Genomic DNA, 24,854 nt, shown 5'->3' with positions numbered 1-24,854 from the left:
GTCATCATATACTAAGGTTGAAGAGCTAATACTGTTGAATATATATATATATATACTAACAAATGTGTTGTAGAAGGTGCTATTTTTGCCCAAATTATCTTGGAGGAGAAACCCCCCCAACTCTCCTTATAATGGTCGGGCTTGCTCGCTGCAGTCACTATGCACCGTATGGTGGCTTGTCTGACAACATTTGCTAGGTCTGCTTTGGGTTCTCAGTCTGGCCCTATCAGTGATTATGATTATTATGTTTAGTTTTAACCATGGAGGCTGCCTTTCATTATCAAGATAATTGATTATCTCATTTTCTTAAGGGGGACTGCTTCAACAACAAAGACTGGTTTTAAAGCTTTCCATACCATTTGCTTTTTACACTAGCAGTGTAATATTTAATCATTTGCCCTAGGTTTTTCAGGCAACATGGATTTTTATTAAGTAGTCCCCTAACCTGCAAAAGCCCTCGGTTGTCTTGTCTGTTGGCAAGTTCCATTTCAGTATGCAAGTTAACTGGCTGTGATGGACCATTCTTGTTTCACTTTTACCTCTGTAAACACAGCTCTACAAGATATGGTGTACTTACTACTATTGGCAGAAAAAGAGGACTAGTTGAAGGTCATATGCATAGGGCCATTTGACAGATATGCCTGCATGATCGGGTTTGTTGCATGTCAAAGGATCCCATCCTTTCACATTTCCATATGTTATAATAGTTTATTGTTGTTTTTGTGGAGTGCTCACGGTCAGAAGGTCGCTACAGAAGTCTATTAAAACATATCTCAGGTCTCTGCAATTTTCTTCATGTACAGTTAGCTGTACTTATCCGATTCAAATCAAATATGGGTAAGGAACTGGGAATGTATATCAGCAGAAACTTGACTCAGTTGTGGCAGGCGAACTTTGGCAGGGCGATGGCATGGTTCGAAGAGCGCATCCTTCTATGGACAAAGCTACCTTTATCTTGAACGGGCCGAATCGCCATTGCAAAGATGGTGGTTCTGCCAAAGTTTCTTTACCTATTCATAAATATTCCCACCCCCATCACACAGGCCTTCTTCAAACCACTTAGGTCAAACCTCATCGTATTGGTATGGGCGGGAAAGCCGCCCAGGGTCAAAAACGAATTGTTGACCCTACCACAGCTTCAGGGAGGGCTAGGTGCACCAGACCTGCAGTTATATGCGCTCTGTGCCCAGGCCCACTTCCTAAATTACTGGACGCAACCCATGCCATTTCAGCCCCACGTCGCGATGGAGATAGACACGGTCTTACCATGGCCTCTAACCACAGCCCTATTTGCCCCATATTATAGAAGGCCCACTTCTGAAATAGACACATCACAGTGTATGAGATGGACGTGGATGGGCTGGCACGGCTCACGGGGGTGTCTCTTCTCTACGCCCATCTGTCCTGATACGGAGGTACCCTCTAAGACCCTGGCCACAGGATGTGGGCGCTTGCAGCCGAGCAGACAGACTCAACATGCACACCTTTGCTGATCTCTTTCCCAGGGACCTTTTTTGTGACCCAGCAACAACACCTGCCACACTGATGGACACATTTCTATACTTCCAGCTGCGAGCGACGTGCTGTGGACTTCTCCCAACATTCCCGGCACCCCCGGAGACCCTTCCTGCACTAGAATACATATACACTGCCACCTCGTCGAGGAACCTCTTCCCGTCACTATATCAATGTGTGCAAAATACCTCGCCGGTAACACTGACACCAGCTTGAGAGGCCTGGGGTGAGGACCGCAATCTTCCACTCACGGACGCACAATGGTCATTCTGTTGCGGCCAACTCCAATTATTATCCCCAAACTATAGGCTGCGTCTCATTCACTTCAACTTTCTACACCGCCCCAACCTCACTCCAATGCTATTGCACAAAATGGGCTTATTACTAGACTCTCAGTGCACATGATGCCATGCGGAGGCAGCAGACTTCATTCATCTCGCCTGGCAGTGCCCAGCAATAGCAGCGTACTGGGTGGAGCTCTTCCGGGTGGTTGGGGAAATCAAACAATTGCAACTGGCCCCCTCGCCCCCTAACTGGTTTACTGGGACATGTAGCAGAGATACCCAAAAGCTCTTGCAGACTTACCCCATTGCTATTACTCCTCGCCAAACGCAGGGTCGCGATGTGCTGGGAGGCCCTTTGGCGCCCAAACCGAGAGACTGGATAACAGACATTTCTTAATGTCATGAACAGTTGAAGTTGTCTTGCTACTGGGACTTGATGCCTTCGAGATCTCGACCCCAAGACATTTGGGAACCTTTCCTTACCTATATGCGTCAACAGGAACCAATCAGTGATTCATAAGATCTTTCTTAGATATGTGACCACTATGGATGTCCTATGTCTTTGTACAAAAGCTGTATAAAGTGTTGCCAATATAGAAAGTGCTAATTGTGAAAATGTACTGTTAAATGAACGTAATGCAGTAATGTACATGTATGCCAACAACATAAATAAAGTTAAAAAAATATATATATGGGTAAGGAACATTGGTCAAAAGTGGATAGAAATTAAGTTCTCCTTTATAGTGGGATAGCTGTTTCTTACGCAAGGAACCTTTTGAGGAAATGTGTGGCAAATGATGCATTTCTAAGCACACTTTAATAAATATGCAGTATGTACTTATAATTGTATATGTTTTAAAAATGATTTCTCTTTATGTGAGTGGACAACACAAAATACCAACATACATTTTTAGATTTTGTGGGGAAGAACAATTATATCGGCAAAGGGGATTGAACCTCTAAAATTACAACTGAGACCCACAATACATTTATTGTTCTGCATGATCCTTTAATCTGTAATAATCTTTATGAACTACAAATATGTACACATTAAAAAAAAACATGTAAACTGCCTCCACGCCGAGTGGGAATTTTGATGGGAATAAATGTTTTTAAATGATTGGAAGTTATAGAAGGCATGCATGGGTAAAGAATATAATGTTGTCACAGCTTTTATTGAACATAAAATGTATCTAACTTTCATTTTCTTATTATCAGGTCCAGGACTGAATCCAATGCAGTCGTCTTCTGGATATGGTTTCTACCCTCCTAACTATAGTGCTCCACCAGGAAATTATCCTGCAACGCAGAATAAAACGACTCCTCTTCACGTAAATAATCTTTATGAAGCAGATTACTACTCTAACTATTCTGGACCATCCCAAAATGTTGTGACATCCACTATGCGATCAGATGTATTAAACACTCACCAATTACCCTCTTCAATGCACAACAGGCCGTTTCCACCTCCTCATACTATGGTGTACACACATGGGACCAGCCAAGGCATTGCCACCTCTTCTTCAGCCTATGTGAATGCTTCAGTTCCACATCCATACGCTACACTTGCTGGACACATTATTAACTCGGCAAGGCATCCTCCCGCTGGATCTCAGGAATTCCCACTTCTTTCTGTCCCTTACACCACATCTGCAGCTGCTAGTGACATGTACTCCAGTGTTTCCTATTCTTCGATGCTTGGTACTAATCATTATGGACAAGTGTTTACTTCTCAAAGCCTTCCACCTGTTGGACAGTTTACAGGTACAGCATTATATGGACAGCCAAGTACTGGATGCCCTCCTTCACAGACTCTAACTGAACGCAGTACTACAAGGCCAGCTTTGGAACAACAGAATTCAGATAACATTCAACGGACGCACCCATTGTCTCAGGAGCCACCGAACAATCACATCAGAACAGGTATTATGCTAAACTGTCTTTCCTTAAGAGATTAATTAGTGTTTCAGCACTGGTCATCCAGCAAAAACATTTGTTTTTTGACCTATAAACATTTCAGGTACCACAACATTTGACTGATTAGAGCATGTGGTGCGCCAGCATGAAGAGAGATTGACAGAGTATCTGGCTGGGCCAGTTCTTTGTCATCCAAATTTACAATCCTGTAATTGTTAGTGATACCTTATGTTCTTCTATCTTTGGGAATTGTTAGTGGTCTGGTGGTGTTTAGTAATTTTCTTTCTCTCTCTCTTCAACCCATCCTCTCCCTTTCTTTAAAAAAAAAAAAAAATATTTATTATTTTCCATACAGCACATAATTTTAGATAAGACGCCGGCATTCCAAGGCCGTAAATTGATAAGCGCAAACATAGAGATAGTCATCACAGTACTTCATCTCTAATTCCAATAAATGAATTTACAAACATACATAAAATAATTCTACTTACAAATATTTCCTACACGTCACCACAGTGTTGCCAAATTCTTCATACCTAACCCAACCCCGCTCGCCATTTACTAATTGGTTCCCAAATTCGTAGCCCCAACTGCCTTCTTTTCCTTCCTTTCCTTGTGTAAATGGGTTTTTCTAAGTTATATGCTGCCAACAAATTGGACAACCATGTTTGCAACCCTGGGGGGTTCTTATCCAACCAAGCCCTGGCTATGCATAACCTATACACTGGCATGGCAACAAAGATGAAATCCCGCTGCGAGATACCATCCTCGGGAACAACTCCTAGCAATATGTGTACAGGTCTGAGACTTATCTTAATACTTAGGGAAACCTCGAAAATATCCTTTAAAAGTGTATGGAGCTGTGGGCAAAATGCAAACATATGTATTATATCTGCTTCTACTGAATTGCACCGCGGGCAGGTAGTGCCTGTAGTCCCACCCCATTTCGCTATCCTAGCCGGGGTATAGTAAAGTGAGTAAAGAGTTTTATAGTGTTGCGACTGCAGTGACGCAGAGCATAGAACTGTCCGTCCTAACTCCAATGAGTCCTGAAACCACCCTACCTCGCCCTCCAGTTTCCCTGCCCATTTCTCACTATGCTTATCCATATCATCGTGCTTTGTATCCAAGAGGCTGGCATAGAAGCTTTGTATCGAGCAATCCCCCCCCTAACCTTATTTTCTCTATAATCTCAATTCTGTTAAACCCCACCTGCCCCCGTGCTTACTCCCTAGATAACTCCAAGTCCTGCCTATCCAATCCGTGCCTATCCCTCAAATCCGAAAAAGATACAAAACCCTCCGAGTTCCTAACATCTCCAATCTGAGCAATCCCCTTCGCCACCCACCTTTCCATTGTCATATCCCCAAATACCTCAACTGGAAAAGATCTATTTTTGAACAACCTTGTGTACCGGTTAAATCTCCCTATGCCCAACTTTTTCATAAAAGCACTCCAAACCTTCATACCCGCCTCGACTGTCTTAAACCTGGTCCTTTTACAATACCCATACTCTATACATGTTAAAAAGCAGTTTTCCACATCCTCCCCCAGGACGGCAGCATAAATTCTAGAGGAGCAATCTGTTATTCTTTGATCTGAGCCCCCCCCCCTCCTATAAGCCCTTGCAGATACTGAATTGCGGCAGCCCAATAATACAATCTAAAATCCGGTGCCCCCCATCCGCCTCTTTCTCTCGGTAGTGTCATGAACCTATATGCCCTGCGAGTTTTGCCCTGTGCCCAAATAAATCTGTTGAGAATACCTTCCAGTGTGTTGAACCACTTTGCTTCAAAAAAGAGAGGGATTGCCCTCAAATGATATAAAAATTTAGGCAGTATAAGCATCTTAATTATGTTCGTGCACCCCATTAGGGAAAGATGGAGGTTATTCAACCGTTCCAAATCCAATTTTACACAAGCCATCAAGGGAGACATGTTGTTCTGCACGACAACTTCAACATCCGCCGATATTGCCACCCCCAAGTATACTGCTGACTCTACAACCCTTGGGTCCGTACCCCCTTGAACATGCTGATTACAAATTATCTGGGTCTTGGATTTATTCAGACTGTAACCAGAAACCTGGCCAAAATTCTGAGCCTCCATCTCAACCTCCCTAATAGCACCCTCCGGGCTAGATGTTAAAATGGCTACATCGTCTGCATAAGCCAGTGTTTTTGCTTCACAGCCATTCAGGCTCAATCTGGGGATCCTTTGGTTACCTTCCAGTTTGCGCAAAAAGGGATCTAGGTATAGCGCAAATAGAAGAGGAGATGATGGACAGCCTTGTCTAGTTCCTCTTTCTATTTTGACTGCTGCTGAGTACCCTCTATTGACCCTAATTCTAGCCGATGGGTTCTTATATAAAGTCTGCATTGCTTTAATAAACCTTTCTCCTATGCCGCTCCACCTTAGGGTACACCATAGATATTCCCAGGAGACCCTATCGAATGCCTTCTCGGCATCCAGTAAGAGTGCCGCCATAGGGTCTCCCAGAATACCTGCCGCGTCAAACATTGTGATCACCTGCCTGGTGTGTTGTGTAGCCTCTTTGCCCAGTATGAATCCATGTTGTGAGCAGATTACTAAGCTCTCGATTACCCCTGCAAGTCTCCTGGCCAGCATTTTCGAGTAGACTTTAACATCAGCGTTCATGAGGGTGATTGGTCTATAAGAGCCTGGCTGATTTGACGGTTTCCCTTTCTTAAGAATCACTACTATATCTGCTCCACCCCATGAATCAGGAATTGCTTCCCTAAGTTGTGCTTGCCTCATCATATTAAACATATCCGCGCCTAATACTCCTTGAAATGTTTTATAGAATTCCACCGGCAGTTGGTCAGGACCGGCGGCTTTACCCGATGATAGAGTAGTTAATGCCCTTAGAAATTCCTCCGCCTGGAAAGGCGCTTCTAGCTCCTCCTTACTTTCCGCGGCAATAAATGGCGGTGTGACACCCCTTAAGTACCCCTCAATCTCTCGGAGCTCCCCCCCCTGCCCGCACGGTATAGGGATGCATAGAACTGCCTAAAAACTTCCCTCACTCCCTCTACCCCGATCACGCTATCCCCTTGACCATCTATGATCTCCAAGATATCTGTTGCTGCAAGCCTCTGTCTAGTTCGAACCGCCAACAGATGGCCTACCTTCTCGCTAAACTCATATACCCCTTCCTTCCTAATTAAATAATTCTCCGCTGCCTTCTTAGATATGTGTTCTGTGGCTGCTGCCTTGAGGGAAACGATTCTAAGTAAATGTGTTTCTAATGACAATCGCTGCCGGATGGCTACCACCAATTCCTCTTCAGCTCCATCAGTTTTTTGTTTATTTCCTCTATTCTGCCTTTTTCCCTTTTCTGCGCCGAGAGTACATCGCTCATAGTTTCCCCCCGCACACCGGCCTTAAACGAATCCCAGACCATCCCTGGAGCAGCTGTTCCTCTATTAATATCCAGAAAACTCCTAATCCAACCTTCTATGTACTCCCTATGTCCCTCGTCCTTGAGCAAAGCTCTCTGAAAGGTCCATTGTCTTTCCTTCCTCTGGTCTTGACCTATTACAATAATTAAAACTAAAGGGCTATGATCAGATACCACGCGGGGATGTTTTTCCATCTGTGCCCCCTTCAACAAGGAGCCAGAAATAAAAAAAATAATCTAATCTGACCAACACTCTGTGAGGGGCAGAATAGAATGTACTACCATCTCTACTTGGGTAAATCTTGACCCAAGGATCGATCAGAGAATTGTGAATAACCAGATCAGATAGTGCTCTATACGTTCTCCTTTTCCTACCTGGATAACAACCTCCCACCTGTGAAAATGTACTTTTAGGATCATGTAGATTAAGATCCCCACAGATAACTATTGGCTCTACCCAATGTGCCAATTCCATGTCCAGATATTGAAAAGTCTCAGGGTCATCCTCCGTTGATCCATAAACCGTAGCGAGGGTAAATTTCTCCCCTTTAAAGGTTAATTCTAGAATCACCCATAGACCCCCCTCATCCTCCTTTTTCCTAATCACAACCACGTCCCCGGTCCTCCCCAATATAGCCACCCCCCTATTCCTAGACCCTTGCTTAGAGTTTGCAAGGACAGCAAATCCCAGTTGTCCCAAAAAATAGCTTTTTGATGCCTCAATATGCGTTTCTTGCAAGCATACTAAATCCAACCGCAACATTCTCAACAGTGCCGCCACCCTGAGTCTTTTATATACATCGTTTAAACCACAGACATTTATGGTAGCAATCCTACAACTCATTTAGAAATTTCAATCATTTCTCCATGGGCTAAGATCCCTTCCGTACATGATGATAGCCAGCCCCTCATGTTATTTCTCAAGTTGAGACCATCACTTGATTGCATGTATTGTGTTTTCATGACCAAGTACTGTGTTTGCTGTTTTGCTTGTGGCCTACTCTGTCCTCCTTTGTGCTGAACCAACCAGTGCAACCCAACTCTTCTCCACCATTTCTTCCCCCCTTGACCCCCTAATCCCCCCTGTCCCTCCCTACCCCCCCTTCCTGGCCCCACCCCTCCCCCCCTCTACGGGCAAATAGGTTAAGTAGGCCTATGTGTGGTTGCTACAGTATGTGGAAGTCGCTAACCTCCCTCTCTGCCTTCCCCCCGAATTCCTTGTAGTCCCCGTGCTCCCCTAATAAAATACCTGTGCATTGGCATCCTATACCCTATACCCTATCCTTGGGCACTTCAGCCAAGCGCCTCCTTTTTAACCTCCTTTCTGTGACTTTACTTGCTCCAAGAACTTTTGAGCTTTGATTTCCGACCAGAACATTGCTACATTCCCTCTTGTAACCACCTTTAGCCTTGCTGGAAATAGGAGATAAGCCTCGGAGCCCAATGACTGAAATGGCTTAATGAGCTGCCTCAGCCTCCACCTCCTCTCTACGGTGACATGGCAGAAGTCCGGCCTGGCGAAAAAGGAGGTACCCTCGAATGACCGTCTGCTATCTGGCCTTGCCTTCTCCATAATCTCTTCTCTAAGGAGATAATTCCCAACGTATATCACGATTGCTCTGGGGAGGGGTGGTTTACCTGTCTGACCCCCTCCTCCCCGCCCTTTCCTGATTGTGAAGGGAAACCTATGGGCCCGTTGTATCTCCCTTTCCCACTGCCAGTCTGATTCCGGAAAAGCCCCTCGAAGCAAATTTACAACAAATTGCAGAATGTTCTCCCCCTCTGTCCCTTCTTCCACACCCAAAAGGCGAATGTTATTCCGCCGCTGGCGGTTTTCAAAGTCCTCCATCTTCCAGAGCATATCGTCGGTCACCTTTTCCTGGTTGATTTTAAACTCCTGCCAAGCTCCCATATCGTCCTCCAATCTTCCTTTTCTCTCTTCAACCTCAGTGACCCTATTTGCCATACCCTCATACAGCTTGTTGACCTTCAAAGTATTATGTAATTTTTCTGTCGCGTGTCTTGCCCTTCGGCTTTCGGCCCTGGCCTCCCCTTGGATCTGCTTCAGCGTGTTGGTTATCATATCAAAAGGGGCCTGAAGCTGTGCCGAATTAATCTCCTCATAAGTCTGCGAGGTGGCCGAGTAGTCCCATAGAAGCTTTTTACCCCCTCTGGTGGGAGACCCTGATCCCGAATCCTGCTTTCTTCCTTTAATCCATCTCTTTTTCTGCGTACTTTCTTTCCCTGACAGACTGGAATCGGAGAGTGACCCATCATCCTCCTCCTCTTCTGTCCCAGTCTCACTTGTAACTGAGACATCCGTATCCTCATTCACGGAGTAGAAGCAGTCCCCCTCTGCTGAACCTCCTTCAGCTCCATCCAGCCCTTCCACATTGTTCGGTAACAAAGTCCTCTTATTAACCAGGCTAACCTTGCTCCCCCATGAACTCCCTGCTTTCAATTCAGCCTCAACCTGTACTAGGGCCTCCAGCATGTCTGCGCTCCCTGCTGTACCGGACCCTGGGCCTTCGTTCACCCCCATATCAGGAAATGCGATTGCCCCTCCGGTATGGGTAGTCTTACCCGAATTCCTATCTGCCTCGCGGACTGCGGGAGACACCGTTGTCCTGCTTACACTCGGCAGGCTGCCAGCAAGCTCCCTGCCGCCGCCGCCGCCATCGCCTCCATGCAAATCTGAAGCTGAGTCTGTGTGCGAGCGTTGCCCAGCAACGACCAAAGCCGCGTCCAAAGTGGCGTCCTCTGCAGCGTCCTCGAGGACGCCTTCAGCACGGGGAAAACCTTCCTCAAGCCTCTGCCCGTTTTTTGGGGTAAAAGCTTCCGCCAGGGTGGGCTGCCGAAGGACAACATCCTTGCCTCGTGCCAGTCCCCCTGTCTTCTGTTTCTCCGTATCCGAAGGCGTTACTGCTGTGGGAGTCCCGTCCTCGGGTTGCTCCCCCTTTGTTGGCGCTTTACTTCGGGCTTCTGTTTTTTTTCCCTTGATTGCTGAAGCCGGTACAACAGTTTTCCGAATCGCACCCGCTTTCAGGATCGCAGGTGCGACCTCCTTCCTTACAGTGTCAGGCGGTTGTTTGCCTCCTACAAAGTCCGGGAGAGACTTTACCTTCTCCTTGTCCTTCTTCGACCGCTGTGGTCGTGGAGGCATCCTCCTGAAATATTTCGCCTCCCGGATAGTTCCAAGGATTCCAAGGACCCTTGCTACCTTCAGATGCGGGATCCTGGGGCTAAATCTTTTGGTAATGGCCTTTTTCAGAGTCTCGTAGCAGCGAAGGCTTTCCTGAATCAACAGCTCAAACGCCATCGGTGGGGAGCACACATCTTATTCAGGTAAGAACCATCAGGGGGGGTGCCGAGGAGAGCGGTCTCACAGCGACTGCTCACCACAACCTGTCGGCAGCCATCTTGCCCCTCCCATCCTCTCCCTTTCTAGTGCTGCCTGTCATGAAGGGGATGTTCTCACCACCCCATGTGGCTTATTCGATTGTCTAAGTGCCATTATTGCACTGTACTATAGTATTTGGCATGACCCTGAAGCACTGCAGTGATACTGTCTGATAATATGCTCCACAATTATTGACCTAAGACCGTAACCTGAACAATTGAATATTTGTAATTCACACTTGTGATGTACAGGCAATGTGACACCTAGTTTGTTGCCTTACCCATCCACTCTATAAATACAATTGTGTCAAGGGGAAGGTTTACAGGGACATGTGAAATGCTATTTTTTTTCTCTGAGGTTTACGAAGTAGTTCCATGTTTTATCTTGTAGGAAGGAAGTGTAAACGGCCCTCATTAATGTAATTGCAGATGTAATAGGAGGCAGTTGGCAGATAGTTTGTGTCAGTTGGGCTGGAGTGTGTGCAATTGGTGCAAATGTATCAACGTCCAGCTCTAGGAAAACTAATGCACAAAACGGGGAGCCTCCTAAAAAAAAAAAAAAAAGACTATTTGTGACCACTAAGGTTTAGCCCTAGTCCTGATTTTTTTTCTTAGATGGTGGTATTAACTAAAACGTTCTTTGATGAAAGTAGCTCTGCCCAAAGTAGCTCTGCAGTCTAAGAATTTGTTTTGTTGCGAAACAAAAATAGCTTTAGGTTGGTGTATGAATTTTCTACAAGAGAAATCGTTCTATATTTTTGAATGTGAATATGGAAAGCTTTTTCCCATTACAGGTAGAGTTTCTCCATTGTTTTGTGGAAGAGCTACAGAGGAGTGATTACTTGTATTCTTCTGTTGCTTTCTATTCCTTCTGATGTTTTACTTTACTAACTTTTGGGTAGGAAACTGAACGGAATGGGTAGGTGAAGGTAAACAGAACAATGATCTAATATGTCCGAAAACAGGAATACTTGGTACTTTCTATGGGAGTGGGTGGGGAAGATTCGGTTTGTTGAAAAGCGATCAAGCCAAATCCTGAACAGGTTTGAGTTTGCAGTTCCAAGTTGTATATACAGATGTTGTGTAGCAACAGTTAAGGGCTGTAGGTGTAACCAAGTATTAGGGAGTGCAATGATCAGCACATTACTATGTTGATATACAAATCGACTATTGTAGATTAGTATACTAAGATGCCATTTGCTAGTTATCTTAAATGCACTCCGTAGATAACAGTAATTGTGTAGACAGATGCTCGTAAAGTTATGACTTTTTCAACATACAGTCAACTGGTGTTTCATCCCATCAGGGAACTTTCTGAAAGCACTGACCTTTTGTGGGAAAGATCAGAGTGTCTGCACAGTGGAAATACTTATGTTTGTTGTTGAGAACCAGATGTTGGAGGTTTGGTAATCAGTGATTCAGTAAGTAGTATGCTGCTGTTTAAATAAGTCTGCACCAGTTTCAGTGTATAGTTGCACTGCACACTGCATACGTTTGTCTAACACAATCAATCAATCAATCAATACATTTGTAAAGCACTCTACTCACCCGTGAGGATCTCAAGGCGCTGTAGGGAGGGGGGGGGGGGGGTGACGCTATTGCTCGAATAACCAGGTCTTGAGGTGTTTCCTGAAGGTGAGATGGTCCTGGGTCAGTCGTAGGTGTGCGGGGAGGGAGTTCCATGTCTTGGCTGCCAGGTAGGAGAACGATCTTCCTCCGGTGGTGGTTCTGCGAATCCGCGGGACGGTGGCGAGGGCGTGGCTGGTGGAGCGGAGCTGGTGGGTAGGGGTGTAGAACGAGAGGCGGTTGTTGAAGTATTCGGGGCCCATGTTGTGGAGTGCTTTGTGTGCATGGGTGAGCAGCCTGAACGTGATCCTCTTGCTGACGGGGAGCCAGTGCAGGTTTCTCAGGTGGGCGGATATGTGGCTGTGGCGAGGGATGTCGATGATGAGTCGTGCGGAGGCGTTCTGTATGCGCTGCAGGCGTTTCTGAAGTTTGGCTGTGGTTCCTGCGTATAGGGCGTTCCCGTAGTCCAGTCGGCTTGTGACGAGGGCCTGGGTGACTGTCTTTCTGGTTTCGGTGGGGATCCACCGGAAGATCTTTCAGAGCATGCACAGGGTGTTGAAACATGAGGGCGAGACTGCGTTGACTTGCTTGGTTATCGTGAGGGAGGAGTCCAGGATGAATACCAGGTTGCGTGGGTGGCCCGTGGGTGTCGGTGCGGTGCCCAGCGTCGTGGGCCACCAGGAGTCGTCCCAGGCGGATGGGGATTGTCCGAGGATGAGGACCTCCGTCTTGTCCGAGTTAATCTTCAAACGTCCATAAAACTTCCAGAATCATACATCATAAAACTACAAAACATAACTAAAACCTATACCCAATTCAAACTTATAAACCCTGCTTGATAGACAGAATAAAAAGTGCACCTCCCTCTGCTACATCATAAAACCGTAGTTCAGAAAATAAAGTCATCCTCTCCCACTTAGAGTGTATCTGATATTTAAAAAACAGGGGCCTTAAAAACTTTATATGAGTGGCCTTATAAAAAGTAAGGTCTAACAAAAAACGGCATACATTTTGCGTGAAGAGGAAATAAACACACACTCATTTTCATTACATACATCTTTAGGCCAAACAGGACTAGAGAAGCTCAGGCAACTTAGAAAAGCAGGGAAATTCATCATTCTGGCCTAACATTGGCAATGTTAACATTTATTGAGGGTTTTTGCAGTTGGTAGGTCATGTCCCGCATATAGCCCACTTTCTGGGCAGATTTTCTCCAAGATTGTTTCCTGGGGAGAAGGAGACATTCTTTCATCTTCCATGTAGTATGGAGAGTTTTGAGGTCCCGTAACCCTTGGCATATGTCATGGGCCCACTCCCCTTCACCGGCAACGATTTCTTCCCAGCTTAATTTAGAGATTTTTAGAATGTCTTCATCCTGTCCTAGCTTATTTAACCCGTTTGCTGCTTCGAACGTTCAGTGCCAGTGCTGAACGTTCGAAGAAACAGGTGTGGCCGCGTCGGCCGTTGGACGTGCGCAGCACCAGGGAGGTAGCTCGCGCGACATCCAACGGCAGCAGCAAAGGGGTTAAAAACTTCAGTGTGCTGCAATTAGTCAGTATACTCCAAGGGACCAAAATCAATTCTCTCCCTATACCCTGAACCGTCATGCCCTGGGGCAAACTTATTAAGCCCTAAAGGATTAAACCGTCGACCAAGTCCCAATTAAAAAAGCCTCAGGCAGAATTTTTCCATTCCTAAGCTTTCATAAGGGGAGCCAAAGACAGGCCCCAGTACACCTGATTGAATTTAGCCCAATGTTTGGCTTGTACATGAACTCTAGACCTAATATTCCTATCATTTTTTACTTCTCCATATTCTTCAGGGAATTGCGTTAATAAGCATCTAGATACTGAAAAGTTCTTTGTATACCTAAAGGGGCATAATCTAGCAAAATTAAATCATCTGTGTACAGCACGCATGGGATGTGCACAGCCCCCATTTTTGGAGAGAAAGAATTGCATAATTTTAAAACTAAGGTTAGACCCGCCAGAAAAAGACTAAATAATGTTGGGGACAAGACACACCTCTGCCAGAGACTGTTAAAAATAACTGCACCAAATTATTATGCAGTGCCTTAGTCATACAGAATAGCTCATTTTGGATTCTCCATGCTGTGAGCTTTCACAAAGAACTCCCCTATCTACTGTTTCAAAGGCTATGTGTAAATCTATAAAACAGCAATTCATCTTTTTATTTACTGCCTAGGATTTCTAATAAAAAATGGCCCATGATGCAAAGCAATGATCTACTGTGGAATGCCCCTCATGAAAGCCCCCCTCCTGGGAAGTATGATCTTGTTCTCCTGATCCCATTCCTCAACATTAGATAATAGGATTTAAAAAAAACCTTCTCGGAAATATCTAGGAGGCTTATTAACCTATAAATCAAGGGGATATTACCATTCCCTTTATTCAAAATGGACTTCACTACTGAGAGTGCAGGTGGGTGGACAGGTCCCCATTGTAACTATCAAACTAAACAAATGAGCATAAACCCCTGCCTACCAGTCGCTATTTACCAGGATAAAAATTGCAAGTATGTTGTCAGGTCATGCAGCCCTAGTTAACTGAAGGCTCTTTGGTAGAGAAATAATTGCAGACCAAACCCATCCGCCATAATCGAACCCTTGTAAAATAAGCTTGGTGTAGATACTTGAATTGGATGAGCCGATAGCGCATGGCCCTTGGGCTAGCAATGGCTTCGGCCCAATCGTCATCTGTCAGTTCTGGCACATCTGCCTGCCATGCAAGTCGTGTCTTGTCTAGGGTGGTAGGCAAATGGGTCGTCAGTGATTGATATATTTTTTGATCTTGTGTAGTCCGAGATCCCCCATAAGTAATCATTCCTCTAGGAGCTGAAACTCGGCGAGGGTCTCTAATGTAGGGATCTGAGGGGTAAGCGCATTTCGGAGTTGGAGAAATTTGTAAAATTGCGATTTGTGTAAATCAAAATCAGTCTGCAATTGTTGAAATGACTTCTTTGTGGTACTGCTTAACACATCCCAGTGAGTCGAAATCCCCACGCGATCCCACCCCCGAACCCTTTCAAGGTCGTCACGGAGCGGAGAAATGTGCCCTGCCAGAAGGGAGCCAGTTGGGTAAGTGTCCCCTGCCAGCCGATCTATCGGGTCTTAGCCCCCATAGCTGTATCACCACCCTACCTGCTGGCGGCAAGTGCTCCAGATGAGCGGAGCTGTATAACAAGTGAAGGAGAGGAACCAGGTCCATTGTAGCATGTTCAGCCGAATACCATGGATCTGATGGGGGAGTTATACCGCCATTAGGTTATTACCAGGATGTGAGACACTACGTAATACGCATATATATCTGCTGCTGCAATCCCTCCGCAATACGTGGATTGCGTACAGGTGCGGAGCGCCACTCTAACTGCCCCACCGTTCCACAAAAATATATTCTGTATGGCTGCTACTTGCGCGAACCATGAGCGTGGAATGGGGTATGGGAAGTTCTGAAGGCGGTATAAGATCTGAAGCAGCAACGCCATCTTAAAAATAGCGGAGCGCCTGTATAGGGAGAGAGGGAGAGAAGACCAAATAGCGGTTTCACTTTGAGGCTTGCTAGTAGTGGAGTAATATTGCGCTCCCAGGAGACCTTTGGACATGGGGAGATATATATATATATATATATATATATATATATATATAGAAATTTGAAGCCATCCGTCGCCCGAGAAAGCTGTGAAGCCCATGGATCTCGACCTTGCTGTCCGCACACCAGGAATAATATAGATTTGGCGGGGTTAGCGTGAAGGCCCGTAGTCCCTCTGAACACCCTGAGGATTTCCAGTATGTGAGGTCTCGAATACCAGGGACCCATCATGAAAAATAGGACATCGTATGCGTGTAATGCTATACGGTCTGAGCGCGACTGGGACCAATGGAAACCCGAAGGACCGGGTCGCTCCTGACCCATGCCGCCAGGGGCTCGATTGCAAGAGCAAACGATAATGGGGACAGGGGGCAGCCCTGACTAGTACCCTTCTGGATAGAGAAAGTCCGGGAGCGGTGTCCTGCAATGCAGATGGACGCCGACAGTTCCGTGTAAAGCAGGCGTGTGTATGCCAAGAAGCGGGGCCAAAAGTTTATCACCTCTAGTAGCTGAAATAAATGCACCCAAGTTGAATGCTTAATCGATATCGGCGAGGAGCAGGGCGGCTGGCCGGCCTAGCGCCGGGGCCGCCACCATGGCATTACAGACTCGTCAAATATTGTGACGGGTGGCCCTGTGCGGCATAAAGCCCGACTGATCGGGATTGATCAGGTCAGTGATACAGCTACGCAGGCGATCAGCTAATACTTTCCCTAACAATTTAGGTTCAAAGTTTATAAGCGAGATGGGGCGATAAGAGGAAGGGTCGTCCGCGGGTCGGCCGGACTTAAGTAATTGCATGATTTCTGCATGTCGCCAGTCTGAGAGGCAGAATAGCGAGTTCCGTGGCCTCCTGGATGACTGCAAGCAGATGAGGCCCCAAAGTCTGTACGTTCGGCCTTAAGAATTCCATTGGGAAACCATTAGGCGCAGGAGCGCGACCAGGATGAAGCGCTTGGAGGGCCCCTGTCAGCTCATCTACCATAATAGTAGCATCCAGTTGTTCGCGAAGATGATCAGGGAGTCGTCGGGCGGGATGTCCTAGAGAAATTCGGCTATAAGTTCAGTCGAAATCTGTTCTTGCCTTGTATAGAGGGTTGCGAAGTGCCCTGCAAATTCGGCTGCGACACCCTGCGCTGTTGTGCAGGGACCCGTCTATGCCACGAATAGCGGGTGTAACCGCAGGGGACGTCTCCACCTGGCAGAGTCTATGGAGCATCTTGCTGGACTTATCGCCGCATTGATAAATCCGGTGCTCTGACGCTTGCCAGATCTCATTATTTTCGACCATAAGATACTGCCTAAGATCCTGTTGTGCCTGAAGCAGGTTCCGTCGAATAATAGGGCTGGGAATAATATTAAGCTGGGAAGCCAATGTCGCTTGGCGAGACTCCAGAGCCTCCAACTGCTCCCGTCTTGCACGCTTTTCATTAGTGCGATAACTGATTTCGGCACATCGGATTGTCCGTTTAATGGCTTCCCACAAAATAGTCTGAGAGGGGGCAGTGGGGCAGTTATCTTCCAAATATGTATTGACCACTTTGTGGAGCATATCCTGGTATGCAGGACTCCCGTAGGTGCAAAGACGACATAAGCCACCATAAAAGGGGGTTTCCGGGAGCGGGCGTGAAACTGTAGAGTAACTGGAGAATGGTCGGATAGCCTGCGGGGCAGATGAGTCGCATGGGAGAACATATGAAGATACACCCGGGGAACGAAAAAATAATCCAATCGCGATTGTGACCCATGCACCATGGATAGATGAGTAAAGTTGTGTTCGGTGGGATGATATTCGCGCTACACGTCAGCCCATCCCAAGGTGGAGCCTAGCGTAAGCAGCTTAGTTGGGCCCGGAAATGGTGCACTGTCTGAGCTCCGTTGTCGATCAAGTGGCCCCATGGTATCATTCCAGTCGCCCCCTAGCAGAGTCAAGTCCTCTGGTATGTCGCCCCAGGTCCCCAACAGTTTATCTATAAAGGCGGTCCCAAGAGGAGGAGGTGCATAGACACAGCCTATGGTATGCATGTAACAAAAAGGAAGCTGCCCCCAGGTCTGCTTTGTGTGCGATGTATTGGAATTGGACTGACATTGCCAAAAAATAGGAGTATCTGTTGTGGTGTGTGGAACAGAAGGCCCCCAACGGGGGGACCCCCTATGCCCACACCATAGGATCACTACCCACCCTACAAACATACGAAACAAGGGGCAAAATAAGTCTGTGGCTTCGCAGTACCATGGTCTTGCCCCACGCCCACCCAGAGGAAACTATTGCTATCAGAGTCCTAAACAATCTAGTCCCAAATTAATTTTCGGTTTGGTCTCTTGTACAGCTCTGGGACGGTCAAGGTGACCGCTCTGGACTTACCGACATCCTGCTTGATCCGGACCCACGTCGTTTCTTTGACTTGTTCCGCCGTGGCCGCTGACTGCGTGAGCTGCGAGAGGAGTCCGAATCAACCACTGGTAGAGAGTTCGCTCTAAGTTGAGGACGCTCATCAGTCCATGTAAAGACGGCCTCAGGGGTGTTGAAAAAGAATGATTTGGAATTGTAGATCACACGCATCCTGGATGGATACAATAGCATATATTGCAGGTTCAGTTCGCGCATACGCATTGGCATTCTTGCTGGACCTGGCGTGTGTAATCCGGGAATACCATAATGGAGAGAGACTCGTGTTGAAATCCGTCCTTGTGGGTCCTGGTATATCGTAGGATTGCGTCCCTATGGACATAGTTCAGGATTTTGCCAATGACTCGCCTGGGAGCTGTACCCGGGGGAGGTTTTTGCATCAAGGCTCGATGAGCCCTCTCCACTGCCGAGGAGATCGCTTTGTTTGATGTCTGTGAGCCTATTGACGATGAAGTTGGTCATCGAAACCCCTTCACATCCCTCCGACTGGCCCACAAAGCCTAGATTGTTTAGCCTCGCTCGACCCTCCGCATCTTCTACCCTGGAGGCCAGTTCCTTGACACCACCACGACTTTGTTCACCTTTTTTTATATCCTCTACTGTCGAGACTCTGGTTTCAGCCGCAGTGAGGCGGTCTACAGCTTTGCAGAGGTCCCGGCGTAGAAAGGAGACATCTGACCCCACTGCACCTATCTTGGCATCCAGGGTGTCTCGGGTATGATTGATTGCTGCCAGAAGGGCTGCGTTATCCGGAGCGGCGCCACCCCCATCTCCGCCCGTGGCGCCGCCAGTGGGAGCTGTGAATTGATCGATGATGCCCTGTTTGGGGCCTGTCCTTGCCCATCTTTGGAGGCAGCCCCGGACCCTTGGGAAAAGAGCACTGTAATGCAGGATTTGGCATGTGTTACGAGGCAAGGAGCTCCAGCGTAGGAGGAGATCAACAAGTCCTTTGAGTGTGCCATCCCAGGTCACCCAGCAACACCACCGAAGCACAGAGGGCTCTCAGTCAAGCCAAGGCGTAGACCCTCATCCCTACAACATGGCCACAATGGCAGAAGGCAGCCTGTGTCGCGTGTGGGCATTCAAGGATCTTGGAAGGGGGTATCAGTTCTAACACAGGGCCCCTTTCGACCCCCGCCAGGCAGCGATCTCTCAGTGGGGTCGCGGTGGGCTGGCATCACTCCACAACATTTGCCCCCTCCGGGTCACATCCAGGGTAGCGGCAGCATTCTGAGGAGAGGTGAGGAGTAGCTCGAGGATCAGCACAGGTTTGGAGCTGACCTCATGCAACTGTCGGTAAGCCCAGCGTTCTGTATTCTCCCTCCGGCGGCAGCTGACTCGCTTGGAACTGGGCCACGACCCGCCACGCCACACCACGCCAGACACGACCGACCCCGCCGGCTGCAGGTACCAGTGCCGTCCTGATGGCCTGGTCAGGAGGAGTGTGGTCTCCGTCTTATATAGGCTGCGCCATGTCCTCGGCCTGCGGCGCTACAAGATTGCGGCTTGTGGGGGGGAGGGGTGGCGACACTCCTCCACCGAGCCGGAGGACTCCCAGGTGTCCCACGCTGCAGTCTCGGCAGCGGGGGCACGCCTCACCCCTGTCTCCCACGTCCAGGCACCACACTCACCGATGGAAGAGGGGAGAGGCTCCGGTGCGCCAGCAGCAGTATCTCGAGCCGATTCAAATATGGGCCCGCACTCACCCCCTCAAGGCCTCACACACGGCCCGGTGCTCCTCACTCGGCGCGCAGCTGAATCCTGATCGCCAGCAACCTGGCCGTGACCCACGAGCAGGTTCGGCCGGGCCCGGCGTCACAGGGGGCGACGGCCGGATCTCAACGGTGCAGGCAGTCAATCGTCTGGACGATGGCGAGCGCCATAGGCCAGCCCAGTTGGGATTTCCAGCCGTGCGGATAGACAAGATGGCGGATACCCAGGTGTGGGGGAGAGACAGCGGCGCTTCCACTCCGGGTCCGAGCCCTGCCGTATTCCTTGCTCGAGGCCCCAGGCAGCCGCTGGTGCGCTCCGCCAGCGCCTCCCCGGCTCACAGGTCCGACACCTCTCCTCAGGTCCCAGCGCAGTAGCCCGACCGTGCCGCCAGGAGAGAGCCCAGTCCATGCCTCACCGAAGCACTCCTCGCCGGGAGATCACCACTGTAGCACGGTGACCCCAGGTAGGAGCAGATCACGACACTCCTGGGTAGTCAGGGCATCCTCCACAGCAATCTTGTACTCCTCTGGGCAGGATTAATGCATGATATTAGCAGATTTTTGGTGTAGTTGGAGGGAGCCCAATCAGGCTGCTCCACCATGATAGCTACCCAAGCCACGCCTCCCCCCCCCCCCTCCACCCCCCCGCCCCATCTGTGTGTCTTTTGAGACAAAGATATAGTCAATCAGGCAGCCATGGGAGCCAAAATGGAAGGTTTGAGCTGCCAGGATATCCTTCTTAAAGCAACTGTTCAAACAACTGCACAAAGCCTTTGACTCTGTCATAGCTGTTCCTCCAGGGAAATAGGCTACAGTTATATTATAGTACACTAAGATCTCCTGCAACACTTCTTCTGAATAACTTGGGTACAGACGGGCATTAAAATCACCAGCCAGAATTAGCATAACTTTCGAAAATGTCCTCATTACTTTCTGGAAGGGATGATCAACGGTGTCAGCCCAGTTGTTCATTCAATACAGTTGCTCGTTATGTATATAAGCATTTATCAGTACAGGCTGCCTATGAACATTCACCTTCACCCACAGCTTGGCTGCTATAAGTTGAACTCCACTAGAAAGGGTGATTGCCTCCAAGATTTTCTTTATTACATTAGTGGAGATTAGGGTCAACACGCCACCTGAGGCTTTTACCCTACCCCCGTTTGTTACCCATACAGTTGACAGTTACAAAGCCCCTTAATAGTGTTGTACTCTCGCAGCCGAGATCCCTTCAGGAACACTAAATGATACTGAATTCGTTTTTCATTCCAGTCACCGTGTTTCATGAGACGGTCAAACCTGTGATGTTCCAGCTTGGGCTTCTCAGATTGCGAGAGGGCTCCCTTATGCATAATTTGCCCAGCATTCCCCATCTTGCGAGCCCTGAAAATGCAGCAAAATGTTGCACTAATTATTTAACGTAATTTGATGGGAAGGACCCAAATCCTTTAAAGCCCTTTCATTCCTCATTACAACTTTCAGATTATCCAAGTACTGAGGCCCGCCCCACCCAACACCCTGACTAAAACCCCCTGGACGTCCCACAAACATAGTATGGGGCGAGATAAAGTCCCCCTGATTTGAGGCTAATCCTCTACGGGAGTAGGAGAAGGGCTGGAACCTCGTGTAATAGAACCACCTTTTAACTTTATCCTTATTCCCAGCCCAGCCCGATTTAAATCTTGTTCTGCCTCCACCACCATGCTAGCAATCAAGGGAGAGAGAAAATATATCTTAGTTAGTTCCCTCCCGTCTCACTGGGCAGGAAGCCTACGTAGACTAAGTCACCTGTCGAGATCCCTGAAGGAATGTGTTTAAAAACTGCTAAAACCTAAGACTAATTCAGAGTTCTCAATTTTCTAGCTTTCTTGCTCTTGCGTACAATATCCCATAGCAACGTACATACCTTCAGCACCACCCAAGTGGAAGTGATGATCTAACTGGGCTTTTAATACTTTCCTTTTTTAAATTGGATCCCGGATTTTCGTACCTGCCTTAGCTTCTAGTGATGAAAATAACTTTTGGGTAGATTCCTGATCTTAGGGGATCCCACTTCCCACCTTCTGGTTTGTTACTCTGCTTTGGAGATCTACACCTGACATTGTAGTTGCCCTGCAAATGGGTGGCTGTGAGCAGACACTAAGAGGACTCCCTGCTTTCACCTGCGATTGAACGGCTTCGACCTTCAAATTACCCCTATTATGTATCCTCCCTCAAGCTTCGTTCCTCTCTTCCGACCTTTCTGACTCTGTTACATATATTAATTAGAAGCAAATTTAAAGCATCCATGGACAAAAGGATGCTTCATAACAAGTATAGGGTATTTAGCGATATAAATATAATTTGGAGGACTCGCTCTGGCAAGGGTAGGCCAGAGGCCTGACCACTCCTTGCTCGTAAATTAGATTTTCAAGGGGCTCACTACAGTTATTAACTTTGCTAAGCTCCTGATGAATTTCCCTCAGGTGATCGGAATGCAGGGCTTGATTAGAGCCAACAACTGCAGGAGTCTCCAGGATTACTTGCATTAATAAAATAACATCCAGTAGGGAAGAGGATGCGGAGGGTCGTACATTGAATGACAAAGACACTCTAGCCTGATCAGAAACAGTCAATTGTCTCTGGGGCTCTTGTGCTGAAGAGGAGCTGCCCAGCCCCAGCAAAATGAAACTAAGCCCCATACTTCCTGAAATCTGTTTCCTCTGAAGATGCTGGGAAACTGAGTCACGTGGAGAATGAGTCACAGGGAGGTTGCTGAGGCTAAATAAGATGGGGGTGTATGGGACTGCTCTCATATGGTTCCAGGACTTCTTGGCAAATAGATCTCAAGTCATCACATTGGGTGACTTTAAGTTGCGCACTATGATGATTGACAAAGGTGTACCCCAGGGATCTAACCTTGTTCAATATATATATATATATATATATATACGTGACCCCGCTAGCTAAACTCTTTAAATCTTTTGGCCTTGAAATCCTGTCCTCTGCAGATGCGACTTAGCTGGTTCTCTCTTTTGATAACAATGTGGAAAAAGTGAAGGAATGTTTCTCAAATGGGATGAAAGCGGTGACAGAGTGATGTCCGAGAAGTACATTCCGTCTAATGCTGAAAAGACATAGATTTTTTTAAAACATATTTTATTGAGTTTTTATAATATCAAATCATACCATATAATCGTACTAGGATTTTTGTTACATACCCATGTATAATAATGCATTACAACACAAGATCCTTAGTTTGCACAGGTATGTACATGAACTTCCAGCTTTACATTATACGTTACACATTCTGTCACACTATGTAGTACCAACAGCGTAGTATAAGGCAGTATATACAATAAAACCCCGAAACAACATCCCAACTACCCCCCTCCCCGAGGTCACGGTCTCTGTCCACCCCTTACACATAGCATCGGAAAAAGCTATTGGGCAGCTTCATCAATAAAAGTGTCTGATCCGCACACTCAGCCCTGCACTAAGCCACAACCTTATTCTACTGCACATACATTGTCCGAGTCTTTATCGTACCAAATATCCCTGTCCTCAGTCAAAAAATCCAAATCATGGGTTCGCATCCCTTCTAACATGACTTCCCATTCGAGGGAGATCGGGGTCTTACGCAGGCCTTTGATTTCTTCTCTGCGCAGTGCCGCACCTTCTGCGCCGCCCCAGCGTAATAATTCTGCGTGTCAGGCATGTACTTCCGGGGGCTTACGAGATTTCCACCTCATAGTTATATTCCTAATAGCCAATATAAATGCAAGGTGCACAAAGCGATATTGCACTCTATGGGCAGTGGCGCGAGGATGGAGCCCCAAAATGCACTCCCCCAGTGTATCAGTAATGGTGAGCTTCGTAGCAGACTCTGTCATGTGTCTTACTGTATCCCAGTACCTCTGCAGTCTTGGGCAGTCCCATACCATGTGTATAAAGCCTGCTCCCTCTAAAAGACATCTCGGACATAAATGCTGTGTTTGGGGAAACAGCTTGTCTAGTCTGTTCGGGGTTAAATATGCGCGATGTAGCACCATTGTTTGGATAAATCAGAATTTTGCACTGCGGGGGATCTTTCTGGGGAGTTCCAACACTATCGACCATTCCTTCTCCGGCAGTTCTTTTCCCATATCTACCTCCCACAGGGTCTTCCAACGTTTGTAGGGAAACCCTTGTGTGTGTACTAATCCCAGCGTACAGCCATTTAATCAGATGACGTCCACTGCCCATTTAGTATACCATCTTAACCAGTTTGTTCTCTTGAGGGGGGGGGGGAGAGGGGAGAGGGGAGAGGTGGGGGGGGGGGCGGTTGTTCTCTGTGGCGCCCAATGCGTTTTAATAAATCTAAGCAGTGCTGTGTGCATTAAGTACAAATGTGCCGGGGCGCCAGTCTGATTTACGAACGTGTCATGGTCCATTAGTGTCTCATCCCCGAATAAATCCACCACCGTACTTATACCTGCGCCTAGCCAGGGCGTCAATTTACGTTTTGCTAGCCTACCACTTGCCAGCGTAATCCCTAATTATGGTATATTCCCTGCCTATCTTTGTGTCGTGTGTGTGTGTATTGCAACGCCGCTCTCCAGCACTGTAGTGCCGTTTGCAGTAACAGGGGAAGGTCTACTGTGATCTTGCTACCCGGCAGCATCAAAGCGTGTAGTGACACATTTTCCAAATCTGCATCGGTATAGTCGATTTCTTGTAGGTTACAGCCCGCCGTCCAATATGACAGCCATTGTAATTGAAAGGCGTAATAGTAAGGGCGAAAATCTGGTACTCCTAGGCCACCCGCCCTGGTCCCAACTTGTAGTTATTTTAGGCTAATACGTCGCCTGCCCTTACCCCAAATGAAATCTGTAACCAGAGTGTTGAGTATATTAAAGGTGTGTTGTGGCACGATCAATGGTAAATTCGTGAAATAATATAGCAATCGTGGCAACACAACCATTTTAGCAATAGCTGCTCTGCCCGTTATAGAGAGCGGTAACGCACTCCAGAAAGCGATGCTAGCCCTCAATGCCCTGATCGC

At 47.4% G+C, this 24,854-nt stretch overlaps 1 protein-coding gene across 3 annotated transcripts in view; it reads left to right on the top strand.

Annotated features, from left to right (window-relative positions):
- The window catches only part of SEC24B (SEC24 homolog B, COPII component), a 722,844-nt gene that overhangs the window by 8,752 nt on the left and 689,238 nt on the right, over positions 1-24,854 (top strand). For all 3 annotated transcript variants that reach the window (XM_078676584.1, XM_078676585.1, XM_078676583.1), the window contains exon 2: positions 3,018-3,722. In XM_078676584.1, coding sequence (XP_078532710.1) covers positions 3,018-3,722 — 705 coding nt within the window. The remainder of the gene's footprint in view (positions 1-3,017; positions 3,723-24,854) is intronic.

This window comes from Lissotriton helveticus, chromosome 2_1 (genome assembly GCF_964261635.1).
Source record: "Lissotriton helveticus chromosome 2_1, aLisHel1.1, whole genome shotgun sequence".
Lineage (NCBI taxonomy): Eukaryota > Metazoa > Chordata > Amphibia > Caudata > Salamandridae > Lissotriton > Lissotriton helveticus.
This window is presented reverse-complemented; position numbering and strand designations above follow the sequence as displayed.